This window comes from Scyliorhinus torazame, chromosome 18, assembly GCF_047496885.1.
Source record: "Scyliorhinus torazame isolate Kashiwa2021f chromosome 18, sScyTor2.1, whole genome shotgun sequence".
Taxonomy (NCBI): domain Eukaryota; kingdom Metazoa; phylum Chordata; class Chondrichthyes; order Carcharhiniformes; family Scyliorhinidae; genus Scyliorhinus; species Scyliorhinus torazame.
In genome coordinates, this window is record NC_092724.1 from 73,200,654 (window position 1) to 73,215,589 (window position 14,936).

Here is a 14,936-nt window from a genome sequence, read left to right on the forward strand (position 1 = left end):
AGATAAAAGCAAAAGTCAAAGTGGAGCAAGAAAAACCAGATGAGGAGATGGAGGAGCCAAAGGAAATTCCAGAATTCTGCTTGACAGTCTTCAAAAATGAGGATTTACTCAGTGACATAAACAAGAGCATGATGAGCCTATCCTAAAGTATCTACAAGATGTAAACCCAAAATTTTCAGATCCTGGACCGCCAATGAGCTTTACTCTAGAGTTCAAGTTTGAGCCAAATGAGTATTTCACAAACGAGATAGTGACAAAAACATACCAGATGGAGTCGCAGCTTGATGAGTCAGACTTGTTCATCTTTGAAATCAAGGGCTGTACAGGGTGCCAGATCGACTGGAAGAAAGTAAAAAACATCACATTGAAAACCATTGAAACAAAGCAGAACCATAAGGGTGGGGGCAGTAGGAGAACAGTTACGTAAACTGTACCAAATGACTCTTTCTTCAATTCCTTCTGTCCTCCTGGAATTCCAGAGCATGCAGAGTTGAGTGAAGGTTCTGCAGCAAGATTCGCTGCTGACCTGGGAATTGTTCACTTCTTACATGAACACATAATTCCATGAGCAGTGTTATACTTCAAGGAAAATGCCATTGCAGGCGACAATGATGATTACGATGATGCTGATTACAATGATGATCAATACGACGACGATAATTACGACAACCATGATTACGATGAGGAAAGTGAAGACTCAGGTGATGAGCCAGAAGGGGGTGACTATGAAATGCTATTCAGTTGGTTTGGCGGCAGTGACGAGGTGATCACAAGGGGCACTCAATCTGCGCAAGACAACGATAAGTGTGAAAACTCTAAGATGACGTGTGTAGAGGCTGAAAGTGAGATTGCAGCAGCAGATACATCAGTTAAGAGCAAATTAACTGCACAGCCAATTGGTAACGGGAGACATAATCTCCATTTGGGGGAAATTGGCTCCAGAGCAGTATGGTGAACCTTTCTATGCCCACGGAATTGCTCCTGCAGTGGATTACCCAATATTTGAGGCCAGTCCACCAAGAGAGTTGAAGGAAGAACACATGGATACATCTTTGTCCAGTTCCCCAACGAAAGATGGAGCATGTATCGTTATATCAGATGAGGATGAGCCGCTAATTGAGGCTAACATACAAAATGAAGAAGCCATGCCTAATGTTGAGGACGTTGGTCCAGCTAAGACACCGGAATGCGAGGGTGTGCAGGTCATTCCTGACGTCGCAGACTTGCCTGCAACTGTGAAAGCGTCCAGAAATATGCGGACAGTGGATGCCTCACCAGTTGAAGGGCATGTAGCACAGTATTCGAGCGCAAGCACCATGAATCAACCAAACCTCCTCAATCCAGCAATGGCCCCAGAATCAGCTATTGTGACAGGAGAGCCAGAAACAACTCCAGCAGCAAGGAGGATGCCACTAGGGTCAGAAAGGAAATGAGACGCAATCAGTGAATCATTCAAATGAGAAGGAAGGGGAAGAAAAGAAGAGTTGAGGACACAGTTGGTCTACCGGGTAGCACCCGCGACAGTGAAGACACAAGCACTGGCAATACAGCTGATAAGCAAGAAAACACGCAGAGACGGAGTTGGAAGCATAGCTTCAAAGGGTTAAAAAAGCTGGTAACGCAAAAAAGACCAGCCAGAAAACCGGTCTTCCGAAAATTGAAGCGAGACCGAGTATCTATTCAAGGTTCAGAAGACCAACGGGACGATGTCGTTTCGAACGTGTAATAAGCTGTGCACAAGGAACACGTTTAAAATTTTCAGGCACATAATGTTTTATAAAGCACAGTTACATTTGTACATCTGACCTATTTGAAACTATTACCCAGATCATATTTTGTAAAGCACAGTTACATTCGTATGTAAATTTTTAACACTTCCAAAGGAAGGGGAATGTGGTGATGAGCTTGTGCACAGTTTTGTATTTAGTTGTCGACCAATGTATATAGTTATCGATGCAACCTCCACCCAGCTGGTTGCGATAGAGATCTCGAGACATCCGGCAGTTGGTAGTAAGTCGTACAAGGGGGTAGTCACACTCGAAGTAGCTTCAGGAGAATTTACTGAATTCATTTATTCGTTACTGTTTGTATCATAGTCCGTTAGTTGTCTTTCCACGTGATCATCGTATTAATAAATCATCCTCAATTCCGGGTCGCGGCGATGCGGAGCTAAGCCGCGTGAGTCGGCAGCTCCCGCAGAAACGGACTTTTGGGCCCGCTAACGGAGCCCCAACGGACCTGTAAAAAAAAAAAGCAACCCGTGGGGAAGAACGGAGGAAGCCCCCTACAGCCCTGCATGGACCGGACCCGCAGTGAAATGGCAAGGAAAGCGGCCCTGGAGCAGCGGGAGAAGAAAGAAGAAAAAAACAAAATGGCGGCGCCCACGGACAGAGAGGAGATGAAAGAGTTCATCAAGTGCTGCTTCGAGGAGCTGCGTAAGGAGATTGTGGCGCCTATACTGGCAATGGTGGAAAAACTTGGAGCAACCCAGAAAGCCCAAGAGGTGAAGATTCAGGAGATCCAGGAAAAAGTGAGTGAGAACGGCGACGAGCTCGTGGGTCTGGCGGAGAGAGTGGAGCGGCACGAGGCGCTGCACAAGACGTGGGCGGGAAGACTCGAAGACCTGGAGAACAGATCAAGGAGAAACAACTTGAGGATCCTGGGTCTCCCAGAAGGAGTGGAGGGGGCCGATGCCGCGGCATATGCGGGCACAATGACCGGGACGCTGATGGGCGCGGAGGCAGGTGTCAGCTGACTTACGAGAGGGATATGGGGGGAGCAAAAAAGCTAGACGGGGATCTAGCGGGAGGGGGGGGAAGGGGGGGAGAGGAGGGAGGGGGGGAGAGGAGAGAGATGGGGAAGGGGGGGGGGGGAAAGGGTTGCTGCTGCACTGGCCGAAAGAGAACGGGACACAGAAGAGGTGGCTGGGACGGGGGTCCCCCAGCTGGGGGACTGGAGAGTGAGGGAGACGCGGACAAGGGACTGGCCCGGAAAACGGGGGGGTGAGAGTCCCTCCAATCCGGCTGATAACGTGGAACGTGAGGGGCCTGAATGGGCCGGTGAAGAGGGCTCGCGTGTTCGCGCACTTGAAGGGACTGAAGGCAGATGTGGCAATGCTCCAAGAGACACACCTGAAGGTGTCGGACCAGGTCAGGTTAAGAAACGGATGGGTAGGACAGGTATTTCACTCGGGATTGGACGCAAAAAATAGAGGGGTGGCAATTCTGGTGGGAAAGCATGTGTCATTTGAGGCCAAGACTATCGTAGCGGATAATGGAGGGAGGTATGTGATAGTGAGCGGTAGGTTGCAGGGGACGTGGGTGGTGTTGGTAAATGTATACGCCCCGAACTGGGATGATGCAGGATTCATGAAGCGCATGTTGGGGCGCATTCCGGACCTGGAGATAGGAGGACTAATAATGGGAGGGGACTTCAATACAGTGTTGGACCCAGCACTGGACCGCTCCAGATCAAGGGCGGGAAAGAGGCCGGCGGCGGCCAAGGTACTTAGCGGGTTTATGGATCAGATGGGGGGAGTGGACCCATGGAGGTTTGCAAGGCCGCAGGCCAGGGAATTTTCTTTTTTCTCCCACGTGCATAAGGCTTACTCCCGGATAGATTTCTTTGTTCTGGGCAGGGTGCTCATCCCGAGGGTGGAGGGGACGGAGTATTCGGCCATAGCCGTTTCGGACCATGCCCCGCACTGGGTGGAACTGGAGCTGGGAGAGGAGAGGGACCAACGCCCGCTGTGGCGGCTGGATGTGGGACTGCTGGCGGACGAGGTGGTGTGTGGGAAGGTGAGGGGGTGTATCGAAAGGTACTGGGAGGCCAACGACAACGGGGAGGTGCGAGTGGGGGTGGTATGGGAGGCGTTGAAGGCGGTGATCAGGGGAGAGCTGATCTCCGTCAGGGCTCATAGGGAGAAGATAGAGGGAATGGAAAGGGAGAGGTTAGTGGGGGAAATCTTGCGAGTGGACAGGAGATACACAGAGGCCCCGGAGGAAAGATTAATTGGGGAAAGGCGACGGCTCCAGGTGGAGTTTGACCTGCTGACCACGGGCAAGGTGGAGGCACAGTGGAGGAAGGCGCAAGGGGCGACTTACGAGTACGGGGAAAAGGCTAGTCGGATGCTGGCGCACCAGCTCCGTAAGAGGGCGGCAGCGAGGGAAATAGGGGGAATCAAAGATGGAAGGGGAGCCACGGTTCGAAGTGCAACGAAAATAAATAATGTATTTAAGGACTTTTATGAAGAGCTGTTGGGGGGGAAGGGGGGATGAGGCGATTCCTGGACCAGCTAGGGTTCCTGAGGGTGGAGGAGCAGGAGGCGGTTGGTTTGGGGGCACCAATTGGGCTGGAGGAGTTGAGTAAGGGTTTGAGGAGCATGCAGGCGGGGAAGGCCCCGGGGCCAGACGGGTTCCCGGTAGAATTCTACAGAAAATGTGTGGACCTGCTGACCCCGCTACTAGTGAGGACCTTCAACGAGGCAAGAGAGGAGGGGACCCTGCCCCAGACAATGTCGGAGGCGACAATCTCCCTGATCCTAAAGCGAGACAAGGATCCACTGCAATGTGGATCGTACAGGCCGATTTCGCTCCTCAATGTGGATGCTAAGCTATTGGCGAAGGTACTGGCCACTAGGATTGAGGACTGTGTCCCGGGGGTGATTCACGAGGACCAAACGGGATTCATAAATGGCAGGCAGTTAAATACCAATGTGCGGCGGCTCTTAAACGTGATAACGATGACATCGGAGGAGGGAGAGGCGGAGATAGTGGCAGCTATGGACGCGGAAAAAGCCTTTGACCGAGTAGAGTGGGAGTACCTCTGGGAGGTATTGCGCAGGTTTGGGTTCGGGGGAGGGTTTATTAGATGGGTTAAGCTCCTTTACAGCGCCCCGGTGGCGAGTGTAGTGACGAACCGGCGGAGGTCGGAGTACTTTCGGCTGTACCGAGGAACGAGGCAGGGGTGCCCCCTGTCCCCCCTGTTGTTTGCATTGGCGATCAAACCCTTGGCCATATCACTTAGGGAGTCTAATAAATGGAGGGGGATAGTCCACGGGGGAGAAGAGCATCGGGTATCGCTATATGCGGATGACCTGCTGCTATACGTGGCGGAACCAATGGAGGGAATGGTGGAGGTCATGCAGACTCTGAAGGAGTTTGGAGAGTTTCCGGGCTACAAGCTTAATGTAGGGAAGAGCGAGCTTTTTGTATTACAGGCAGGGGACCAAGAAAGAGGGATAGGGGACCTACCGCTGAGGAGGGCGGAGAGGAGTTTTCGGTATCTGGGGATCCAGATAGCCAGAAGTTGGGGGGCCCTACATAAACTGAATTTGACGAGGGTGGTGGAGCAAATGGAGGAGGATTTTAAAAGATGGGACATGCTCCCGCTCTCGTTGGCGGGTAGGGTGCAGTCGGTCAAAATGGTGGTCCTTCCGAGGTTTTTGTTTGTGTTTCAGTGCCTCCCCATCGTGATCACCAAGGGCTTTTTCAAGAGAGTAGTAGGAGTATTATGGGGTATGTGTGGGCAAATAAGACCCCGAGGGTTAGGAGAAGGTTCTTGGAACGCAACAGGGACCGAGGAGGGTTGGCTTTGCCAAACCTAGAGAGTTACTACTGGGCAGCAAATGTGGCGATGATCCGTAAGTGGGTTATGGAATGAGAGGGGGCAGCATGGTAGAGGATGGAGATGGCGTCCTGTAAAGGAACGAGCCTGGGGGGCGTTGGTAACGGCACCGCTGCTGCTCTCGCCGACAAAATACACCACAAGCCCGGTGGTAGCGGCAACACTAAAGATCTGGGGCCAGTGGAGAAGACACAGGGGTGCAATGGGAGCATCGGTGTGGTCCCCGATCAGGGGTAACCACCGGTTTGTCCCGGAGAAGATGGACGGGGGGTTCCAAGGCTGGCATCGGGCGGGGATAAGAAGAATGGGGGACCTGTTCATTGACGGGACATTTGCGAGCCTAGGGGCACTGGAGGAGACATTTGAGTTACCCCCGGGAAATGCATTTAGATATATGCAGGTGAGGGCTTTTGTGAGGCGACAGGTGAGAGAATTTCCGTTCCTCCCGGCACAAGAAGTTCAAGATAGGGTGATCTCGGGGGTATGGGTCGGGGAGGGCAAGGTATCGGAAATATACCAAGAGATGAAAGAAGAGGGGGAAGCGCTAGTAGAAGAACTGAAAGGTAAATGGGAGGAGGAGCTGGGGGAGGAGATTGAGGAAGGGCTATGGGTCGACGCCCTGGGTAGGGCTAATACCTCCTCCTCGTATGCCAGGCTCAGTCTGATACAATTTAAGGTGGTTCACAGAGCGCATCTGACGAGGGCGAGGCTGAGTAGGTTCTTTGGGGTAGAGGACAGATGTGAAAGATGTTCAGGGAGCCCGGCGAACCATGTCCATATGTTTTGGTCATGCCCGGCATTGGAGGGGTTCTGGAGAGGAGTGGCGGGAGTAATATCCCAGGTGGTGAAAGTCCGGGTCAAGCCAAGCTGGGGACTAGCAATATTTGGAGTAGTGGATGAGCCGGGAGTGCAGGAGGCGAAAGAGGCCGGCATTCTGGCCTTTGCGTCCCTAGTAGCCCGGCGAAGGGTCTTGCTATTGTGGAAGGAGGCGAAGCCCCCTAGCCTGGAGGCCTGGATTAACGACATGGCGGGGTTCATAAAATTGGAGAGAATTAAGTTTGCTTTGAGAGGGTCTGCACAGGGGTTTTACAGGCGGTGGCAACCGTTCCTAGAATATCTCGCGGAGCGTTAGAAGAAGGTCGATCAGCAACAGCAACCCTGTGGGGGGGGGAAACGAGAGACTGTCTGAGGGGATGGTCGAGCGGGAGATAGCATGGAGGGTGGGGGGAAACGGTACGCGCGGCCAAGAGCCAGTGTATAAAGCTATGTAAATATACCATCTTGCCATGTATATATCTTGCTCAGGGAGAATTTGCGTTATTTTGTTACAGGGGGGGGGTTATTGTTTGTAAGGGGAAAAAATTGTGTTGTTAAAAAACCTTAATAAAAATATTTTTTTTTAAAAATTAATAAATCATCTTGCTAGTCAAAGAACGAGATGTTCTGTGTTGATCTTTACCACGGCTATAACACAGAACATAACTACTCAGTGTGGCTTTTATGGAGTTTGATACTACTTCCCTTTTCGCACTCACAATTCCTCATACCAACCCAATTCCTCAACTGTGACTAATGTTGCAGAAAAGTTCGAACCGGCAAAAGGGAGTTTCCCCATTTGCGGAATTGAATAAAACTGAGCTGCAGTTCTATGAGATTCATAAATTGAATCTCGAGTCCAGGGAGTTTTCCAGAACGATACTTCTCCAGGGACTGCTCCAGACAGACTGCTCCAGAGAGAGACTGCTCCAGACAGACTGCTCCAGAGAGACTGCTCCAGACAGATTGTTCCAGACAGATTGCTCCAGACAGAGACTGCTCCAGAGAGAGACTGCTCCAGAGAGAGACTGCTCCAGAGAGAGACTGCTCCAGACCGACTTCTCCAGACAGAGACTGCTCCAGAGAGACTGATCCAGAGAGACTGCTCCAGAGAGAGACTGCTCCAGAGAGAGACTGCTCCAGACCGACTTCTCCAGACAGAGACTGCTCCAGAGAGACTGATCCAGAGAGACTGCTCCAGACAGACTGCTCCAGACAGACTGCTCCAGACAGAGACTGATCCAGAGAGATTGCTCCAGAGAGAGACTGCTCCAGACAGAGACTGCTCCAGACAGAGACTACACCAGACAGAGACTGTACCAGACAGAGACTGCTCCGGACAGAGATTCAACCAGACAGAGACTGATCCAGACAGACTGCTCCTGACAGAGACTGCTCCAGACAGACTGCTCCAGACAGCGACTGCTCCAGACAGAGACTGCTCCATAGAGACTGCTCCAGACAGACTGCTCCAGACAGAGACTGCTCCAGACAGACTGCTCCAGACAGAGACTGCTCCAGACAGCGACTGTTCCAGAGAGAGACTGCTCCAGACAGAGACTGCTCCAGACAGAGACTACACCAGACAGAGACTGCACCAGACAGAGACTGCTCCAGACAGAGATTCAACCAGACAGACTGCTCCTGACAGAGACTGCTCCAGACAGACTGCTCCAGACAGCGACTGCTCCAGACAGAGACTGCTCCAGACAGCGACTGCTCCAGACAGAGACTGCTCCAGAGAGACTGCTCCAGAGAGACTGCTCCAGACAGACTGCTCCAGACAGAGACTGCTCCAGACAGAGACTGCTCCAGAGAGACTGCTGCAGACAGACTGCTCCAGACAGAGACTGCTCCAGACAGACTGCTCCAGACAGAGACTGCTCTTGACAGACTGCTCCAGACAGTGGTGGCATGGATATTCTGTTGAGCTATGTCGAGCCAGTGGTAATTGTGACCAACGTGGCCAATGCTCTCTTCGACACAGCACTGTTAATGGTGGTGTACGACCGGTTAAATGGGACAACATCAGGCAACAGTGACCAGGCCCAGAAGGAAATAGCCCGGTTTTACATGATCTACAATATGATCTACTCATTGGCCCCCTTACTGACGACAGTGCTGTTGGGAAGGTGGGCAGATCGCCGCGGCCAGAAGGTTCTGCTGGTGGTCCCATTACTGGGGTATTTCCTGGGAAGACTCCTCCTGCTCTTCACCGACATTTTCCAGCTGCCTGTCAGTGTGATGTATGGATCAGCTGTGATCAATGGACTGACTGGAGGTTTCCCAGCTTATTGGAGTGGGATTAATGCCATCACTGCCTTGAGGTCAGAAGCAGCAAGGCGCAGTCTGAGGTTAAATATTTTGGAGGTAGCGTCAGGGATGGCTGGATTGCTGGGGAGTGTGGTATCTGGTCACTTCTTTCTGGTGAAAATTAACAATCAGCATGGGCTCCTGCTGATCTGTCTCTGTCTGACTCTGTATTTACTCAGTCTGCTGTACTCAGCCTTCATCCTTCGATACCCAACAGTTTGTCCACAAAGACGGCTTCCCACAGAGGCGAGTAATCTTAGCCTGAGGAGATATAGCACCGAGATGATTCTGCTCTTTACCTGTTACCTCCTGTATGATTTGGGAGTAACCGGTGGGGAGAATATCATCTCAATCTTCGTACTGAAGCCCCCATTGAGCTGGGATGCAGTCTGGGTGGGCTATGGAAAGGCAGCCTGCTACATCATGTTTCTGACCAGCTTCCTCGGAGTTCTGAACCTCTCTAGGTGTCTAGGTGACAGCTCCCTGGTGCTGATGGGAATCATCTCCAACACGGCTGGATTCACCACCATGGCCTTTGTCAGGCAAAACTCCTTGTATTTCATTGGTAAGTGACTAACTCCATTCTGATACAAGTAAAATAAACTCTGTCTTGATGAAGAGGTTCTGCACAAGTCCAGGAGTTGCAACGATTTTGGCATTGCACGTGATTCTCTGCCGAATCGCATTTCCAGATTCCGGGTCAGCCGATGGAGAATCCCGCCCAACCTATTTGACATGGTTGGCTTTTAATTTCCTTGAGGTATTACAGGGGAGCCAATGGGAGCTGGCCTCTTCCCTATTATCACATTCTGAGAATAAAGACAGGTTTGACGTCACAAGTTCAAATATCTGTCAGATATTCATCACCGAGTTATTATCTTGGCTGATGTTTCGGGATTTCAAGAGGTCTTACGTAGATTAATTTCTTGCAGAGGTTAGCTCCACATTGCTGAAACAGTCACAAATCAGAGCCCTGTAAATGTAAGGAATGAGGAAACTCATGTTGTAAAATCTCAAACGCTCTGCTCACTGTTCTGAGGTTGTTTTGTGTTGGAATTTTGAATGATTTCCACCCAAACCTTACAAAACAAATCTTTTAAAAAAACTTTTCTCCCTTATTAAATATCCTGTCAAACTATTTTGGGGAGATGATGGTGTAGTGGTGATGGCACTTTGCTAGTAATCCAGAGGCCCACGGGGATGTGGGTTCAAACCCCACCACAGCAGCTGGTGGAGTTTAAATTCAATAATGAATAAATCTGGAATTGAAAACTAGTCTCAGTAATGATGACCATAAACCATCAGCCCATTTGGTTCACTAATTCCCGTTGGAGAAGGAAATCTGCCGTCGTTACCTGGTCTGGCCTACATGTGACTCCAGACCCATAGCAATGCCCTCTGAAATGGCCAAGCAAGTCAATCAGTTCAGGGGCGATTCGGGATGGGCATTTAGAGGTGGGTCTTGCCAGTGTTTGAAGAAATAAATTCCCCTGGTTATTGACTTTGCTAAGTGACTGACTCGTAGCCACTCTACCTAGGCCCCTCGCCATTTTATACAATTGGATAAACTGTGACATTGTAAAACAAAAGTAGCCAGGGTCACAAGAGGTGAATTTAATGAGAAAGATGCAGGTTGTTAATATTCAACTGTAAATTGAATAGAGACAAAGATCCGAGACAGTGAAAGGAAACATAAATTGTTTGAAGGTGGAATACTGTGCTCAGATCCTTATATTATTACAGTCCAAATGAAGATATGCGCCTGCATTTAAATACCATTATAACCTTATAATAAAGGGACCTCGAGGGAAGAGTGATCATAATTTGTTTTGATAATTGATTGAACTCTTTGAGGAGGTAACTAAGTGTGTAGATGAAGGTAGAGCAGTTGATGTCGTATACATGGATTTCAGTAAGGCGTTTGATAAGGTTCCCCATGGATTGGCTCATGAAGAAAGTAAGGAGGTGTGGGATAGAGGAAAATTTAGCCAATTGGTTAAGTAACTGGCTACCACATAGAAGACAGAGGGTGGTGGTGGATGGAAAATTTTCAGACTGGAGACCAGTTACCAGCGGTGTACCACAGGGATCAGTGCTGGGTCCTCTGCTATTTGTGATTTTTATCAATGACTTGGAGGAGGGGGCTGAAGGTTGGGTCAGTAAATTTGCTGATGATACCAAGATTGGTGGAGTAGTGGATGAGGCGGAGGGCTGTTGTAGGCTGCAAAGAGACATTGATAGGATGCAGAGCTGGGCCGAAAAATGGTAGATGGAGTTTAACCCTGATAAGTGCGAGGTGATTCATTTTGGTCGGACAAATTTTAATGCGGATTACAGGGTCAATGGCAGGGTTCTGAGGAATGTGGAGGAACAGAGAGATCTTGGGGTTCATGTCCACAGATCTCTGAAGGTTGCCACTCAAGTGGATAGAGCTGTGAAGAAGGCCTATAGTGTGTTAGAGTTTATAAACAGGGGGCTTGAGTTTAAGAGCCGTGGGGTTATGCTGCAACTGTACAGGACCGTGGTGAGACCACATTTGGAGTATTGTATGCAGTTCTGGTCACCTCATTATAGGAAGGATGTGGAAGCATTGGAAAGGGTGCAAAGGAGATTTACCAGGATGCTGCCTGGATTGGAGGGTAGGTCTTATGAGGAAAGTTTAAGGGAGCTAAGGCTTTTCTCATTGGAGCGAAGGAGGATGAGAGGCAACTTAATAGAGGTTTATAAGATGATGAGGGGGATAGATAGAGTGGACGTTCGGAGACTATTTCCTCGGGTGGATGTAGCTGTTACAAGGGGGCATAACTATAAGATTCAGGGTGGGAGATACAGGAGGGATGTCCGAGGAAGGTTCTTTACTCAGAGAGTGGTTAGGGTGTGGAATGGACTGCCTGCTGTGATAGTGGAGTCGGACACTTTAGGAACTTTCAAGCGGTTATTGGATAGGCACATGGAGCACACCAGAATGACAGGGAGTGGGATAGCTTGATCTTGGTTTCGGACTAAGCTCGGCACAACATCGAGGGCCGAAGGGCCTGTTCTGTGCTGTACTGTTCAATGTTCTACGTTCTATAATATCAAATTGGTTTATATTGAATTTGAAAGTGATGTGGTTAAGCCCAAAACCAGGGTGGTAAATTGAAACCAAGGCAACTATGGAGGTACGAAGGGTGAGTTGGTGAAGGTAGATTGGGTAACTATATTAAAAGAAATGATACAAATATTTAAATAACTAATTCATTCAGTTGCAGCAAATAATAATAATAATCTTTATTGTCACAAGTAGGCTTACATCAACACTGCAATGAAGTTACTGTGAAAGCCCCTAGTCGCCACATTCCGGCACCTGTTCGGGTACACAGAGGGAGAATTCAGAATGTCCAAATTACCTAACGGGACTTGTGGGAGGAAACCGGAGCACCCGGAGGAAACCCATGCAGACCCAGGGAGAATGTGCAGACTCCACACAGACAGTGACCCAAGCTGGGAATTGAACCTGGGACCCTGGAGCTGTGAAGCACCAGTGATAACCACTGTGCTGCCGTGCTGCCCTCCAAATACCTTCCCTTCAGAAATAAAAACACAATGGAAAAAGTGGTCTAAATAAATAATCATAAATAAAAATCTTTATTGTCACAAGTAGGCTTACACTAACACTGCAATGAAGTTACTGTGAAAAGCCCCTAGTCGCCACATTCCAGCGCCTGTCCGAGTCTAACCATGGCTAACAAAAGGAGTTAAAGATAGTATTACATTACTGGGGTAACTTGAAGCCACAAAGCTGGTAGTTGAGGGCGTTGTTTAAACAAAGGAATTTCTTTATGTAAATAAATAACAAATGCTAACCTTAACAACAGGTCTTGCTCACAGGTCACTTCTCTCAGACTGCAATAACCCACCCAAAGTCCACGCATGCTCAGAACCCTCAACAGATGTCAGCAAAAACAATTACATAGGAGAAAGAGCATTGAACTCAAAATGACATTCTGTAACAATTATAATATTGCCAAATAGAGTAATAACCCTAAGGGTAAGAAGGATATTAGAATTCCACAGAGAGAACCAGAAAGAGCCTTTGATACTAGAATAGTGAGAGACATAAAAGCAGTTTGTAAACATTTCTGTAGAAATGTCAATAGGAGGAGACTAGTAAAAATAACCATGCAAGGCAGAGACAGGGGAAGTGGAGAGTATGGAAATTGCAGCGAAATTAAACAAATACTTTACATGTGTCTTCATGGGTGAAAAACAATTCAGAAATGATGGACCATAAGGTCGACCGAGAAAGAGGAAATTAATATTTATTTTTTAAAACTGGACAAATTAATGGGAATAAAAGATAACGGGCGGGATTCTCCATTGGCTGACGCCGAAATCACGAAACGCGATTGGGCGGTATATAGGTCCCGATGCCAAAATCACGGTGGGCGCTGATTTGACGGCAAATTGCAATTCTCCGTCACCTCGACAGCGCCGTCAATACGTTCCGGAACGCACGTACAGTAAATACTGTTTGCATATCATTTACTGGCCCGACCCGTTATTCCCCAGGAACTCCGCAATTCTCCACCTCCAATGGACCGAGATCCCAACGGTGCAGTTCACTTGTGCTTTTAAAAATCATGAAACTGGTGTCGTGGCTGATGAGGGAGAGAGAGGTGGTAAGACACAGAGAGGAGCGACCGTGGACTACTGGGCCAGTCACTGGCCGGGCTGGGGAAGGCTCTGTCAGGACCGGGGGAATGAGGCACGTGGCCGGGGTGACCCCCCAAGGGACTGGGGCACAGACCGCCATTACCACGGGCTGCAAGGCAGCCATCTTGTTGCCCACCCCACTGACCATTCACCTTGGCCCTGGTTCTGCAAAGTGACACCGGCCATCTGAGTGCCCCACCCACATACCCCACTCTCCGCTATACCACCCCCCCACCCACCTGCCACCCGCTGGCGAGGCATCAGGCGGCCCACCCAAGGGGAATGCTGGGCAGGGGCCGCTGTGCTTGCCGCTGGCAAGGGCAGCGGCAGCTGACGGTACTCCTGGCAGCAGGGGTGGGCGCTAGGACCAGTGGCCACCACGGTGTCAGACAACGACAGGGCCAGGGGTGAGGAAATAGTTGGGGGGGGGGGGAATTTCGGGGCCGAACCCAGATTGCCAACCAGGGCCACCATGTAGCCCGGCGGACCTGGTTGGGCACAGGGGTACGCATCATGCCAACATGTCGGCCAATCACCCCTTGCAGCCAATGGATATTGGAATTCAACCAGCAATGGTGGACTACTTGCTCGTCGCTGCAGCCCTGGGGGATGCCCTGCGGCTGTACGATTTGGCGCTGCTTGAGGAGGAGGAAGCTGCAGCAGTGGAGTGTGCAGCAGTAGAGTGTGCCACAGAGGAACATGTGGCAGCTGCTTGGGATGGAGAACTGGCCGACCAACAGGTCGAGTAGGAGAAGTTGCCAAGGAAGCGCCTCATGAGGCCTCGCGTGTACCAGCAGCATCTGTCATTCAAGGACCTGCCAGACCGGGCATGCCGTTGAAGACTCCAGCTGAGCAGCGAGACAGTCAACATATCTGCCAGATCATGGCGCACCTGGCACTGTGTGGGTATGGAGGAGGACACCTGCTCCCGGTGGCCATCAAGGGGGCAGTCGCCCTGAACCTCGACGTAACGGGTTCCTTCCAGCCACCAAGTGGGGACCTGTCCGTGGTCTCACAGACCTAGGTGCAGAGGTGCATCCACGCTGTCACGGAAGCCCTATATGCCCAGGCGGCTGAATACATCCATTTCAATGTGGACCGAGCCCACCAGGATGCCCGGGCAGCAGGTTCGTCGCCATCGCCGACATGCCCAGGGTCCACGGGGTGATCGACGGGATGCATGCCATTCTACGAGCACCTGCAGATGACAGGCTGCTCTATTGAAAGGGATTCCACTCGATTATCGTGCAGCTGGTATGTGACCATCAGCTGCGCATCATACACGTCTGCATCCGATACCCGGGCAGTGTGCACGGCGCCTTCATCCTGGCACACTCAACGATTGCTGACATGTTCGAGACACCCCCGTCGACGTGGTCGTGGCTGATGACACCAATCCGGAGGCCACAGACTGACGCAGAGACCCGCTACAATGACGCCCATACAGAGACCAGGAGCATGATTGACCGGGGATGAAGATGCAGTTC

At 50.4% G+C, this 14,936-nt stretch overlaps 1 protein-coding gene across 1 annotated transcript in view; it reads left to right on the top strand.

The window, feature by feature from the left end:
• Positions 1-7,345: 7,345 nt before the first annotated feature.
• LOC140395299 (solute carrier family 46 member 2-like) overlaps positions 7,346-14,936 on the top strand; it is a 37,801-nt gene continuing 30,210 nt past the window's right edge. Inside the window, exon 1 of the mRNA XM_072482896.1 lies at positions 7,346-9,319. Within this exon, the coding sequence (XP_072338997.1) occupies positions 8,356-9,319 (964 nt within the window). The 5' untranslated portion in view covers positions 7,346-8,355. The remainder of the gene's footprint in view (positions 9,320-14,936) is intronic.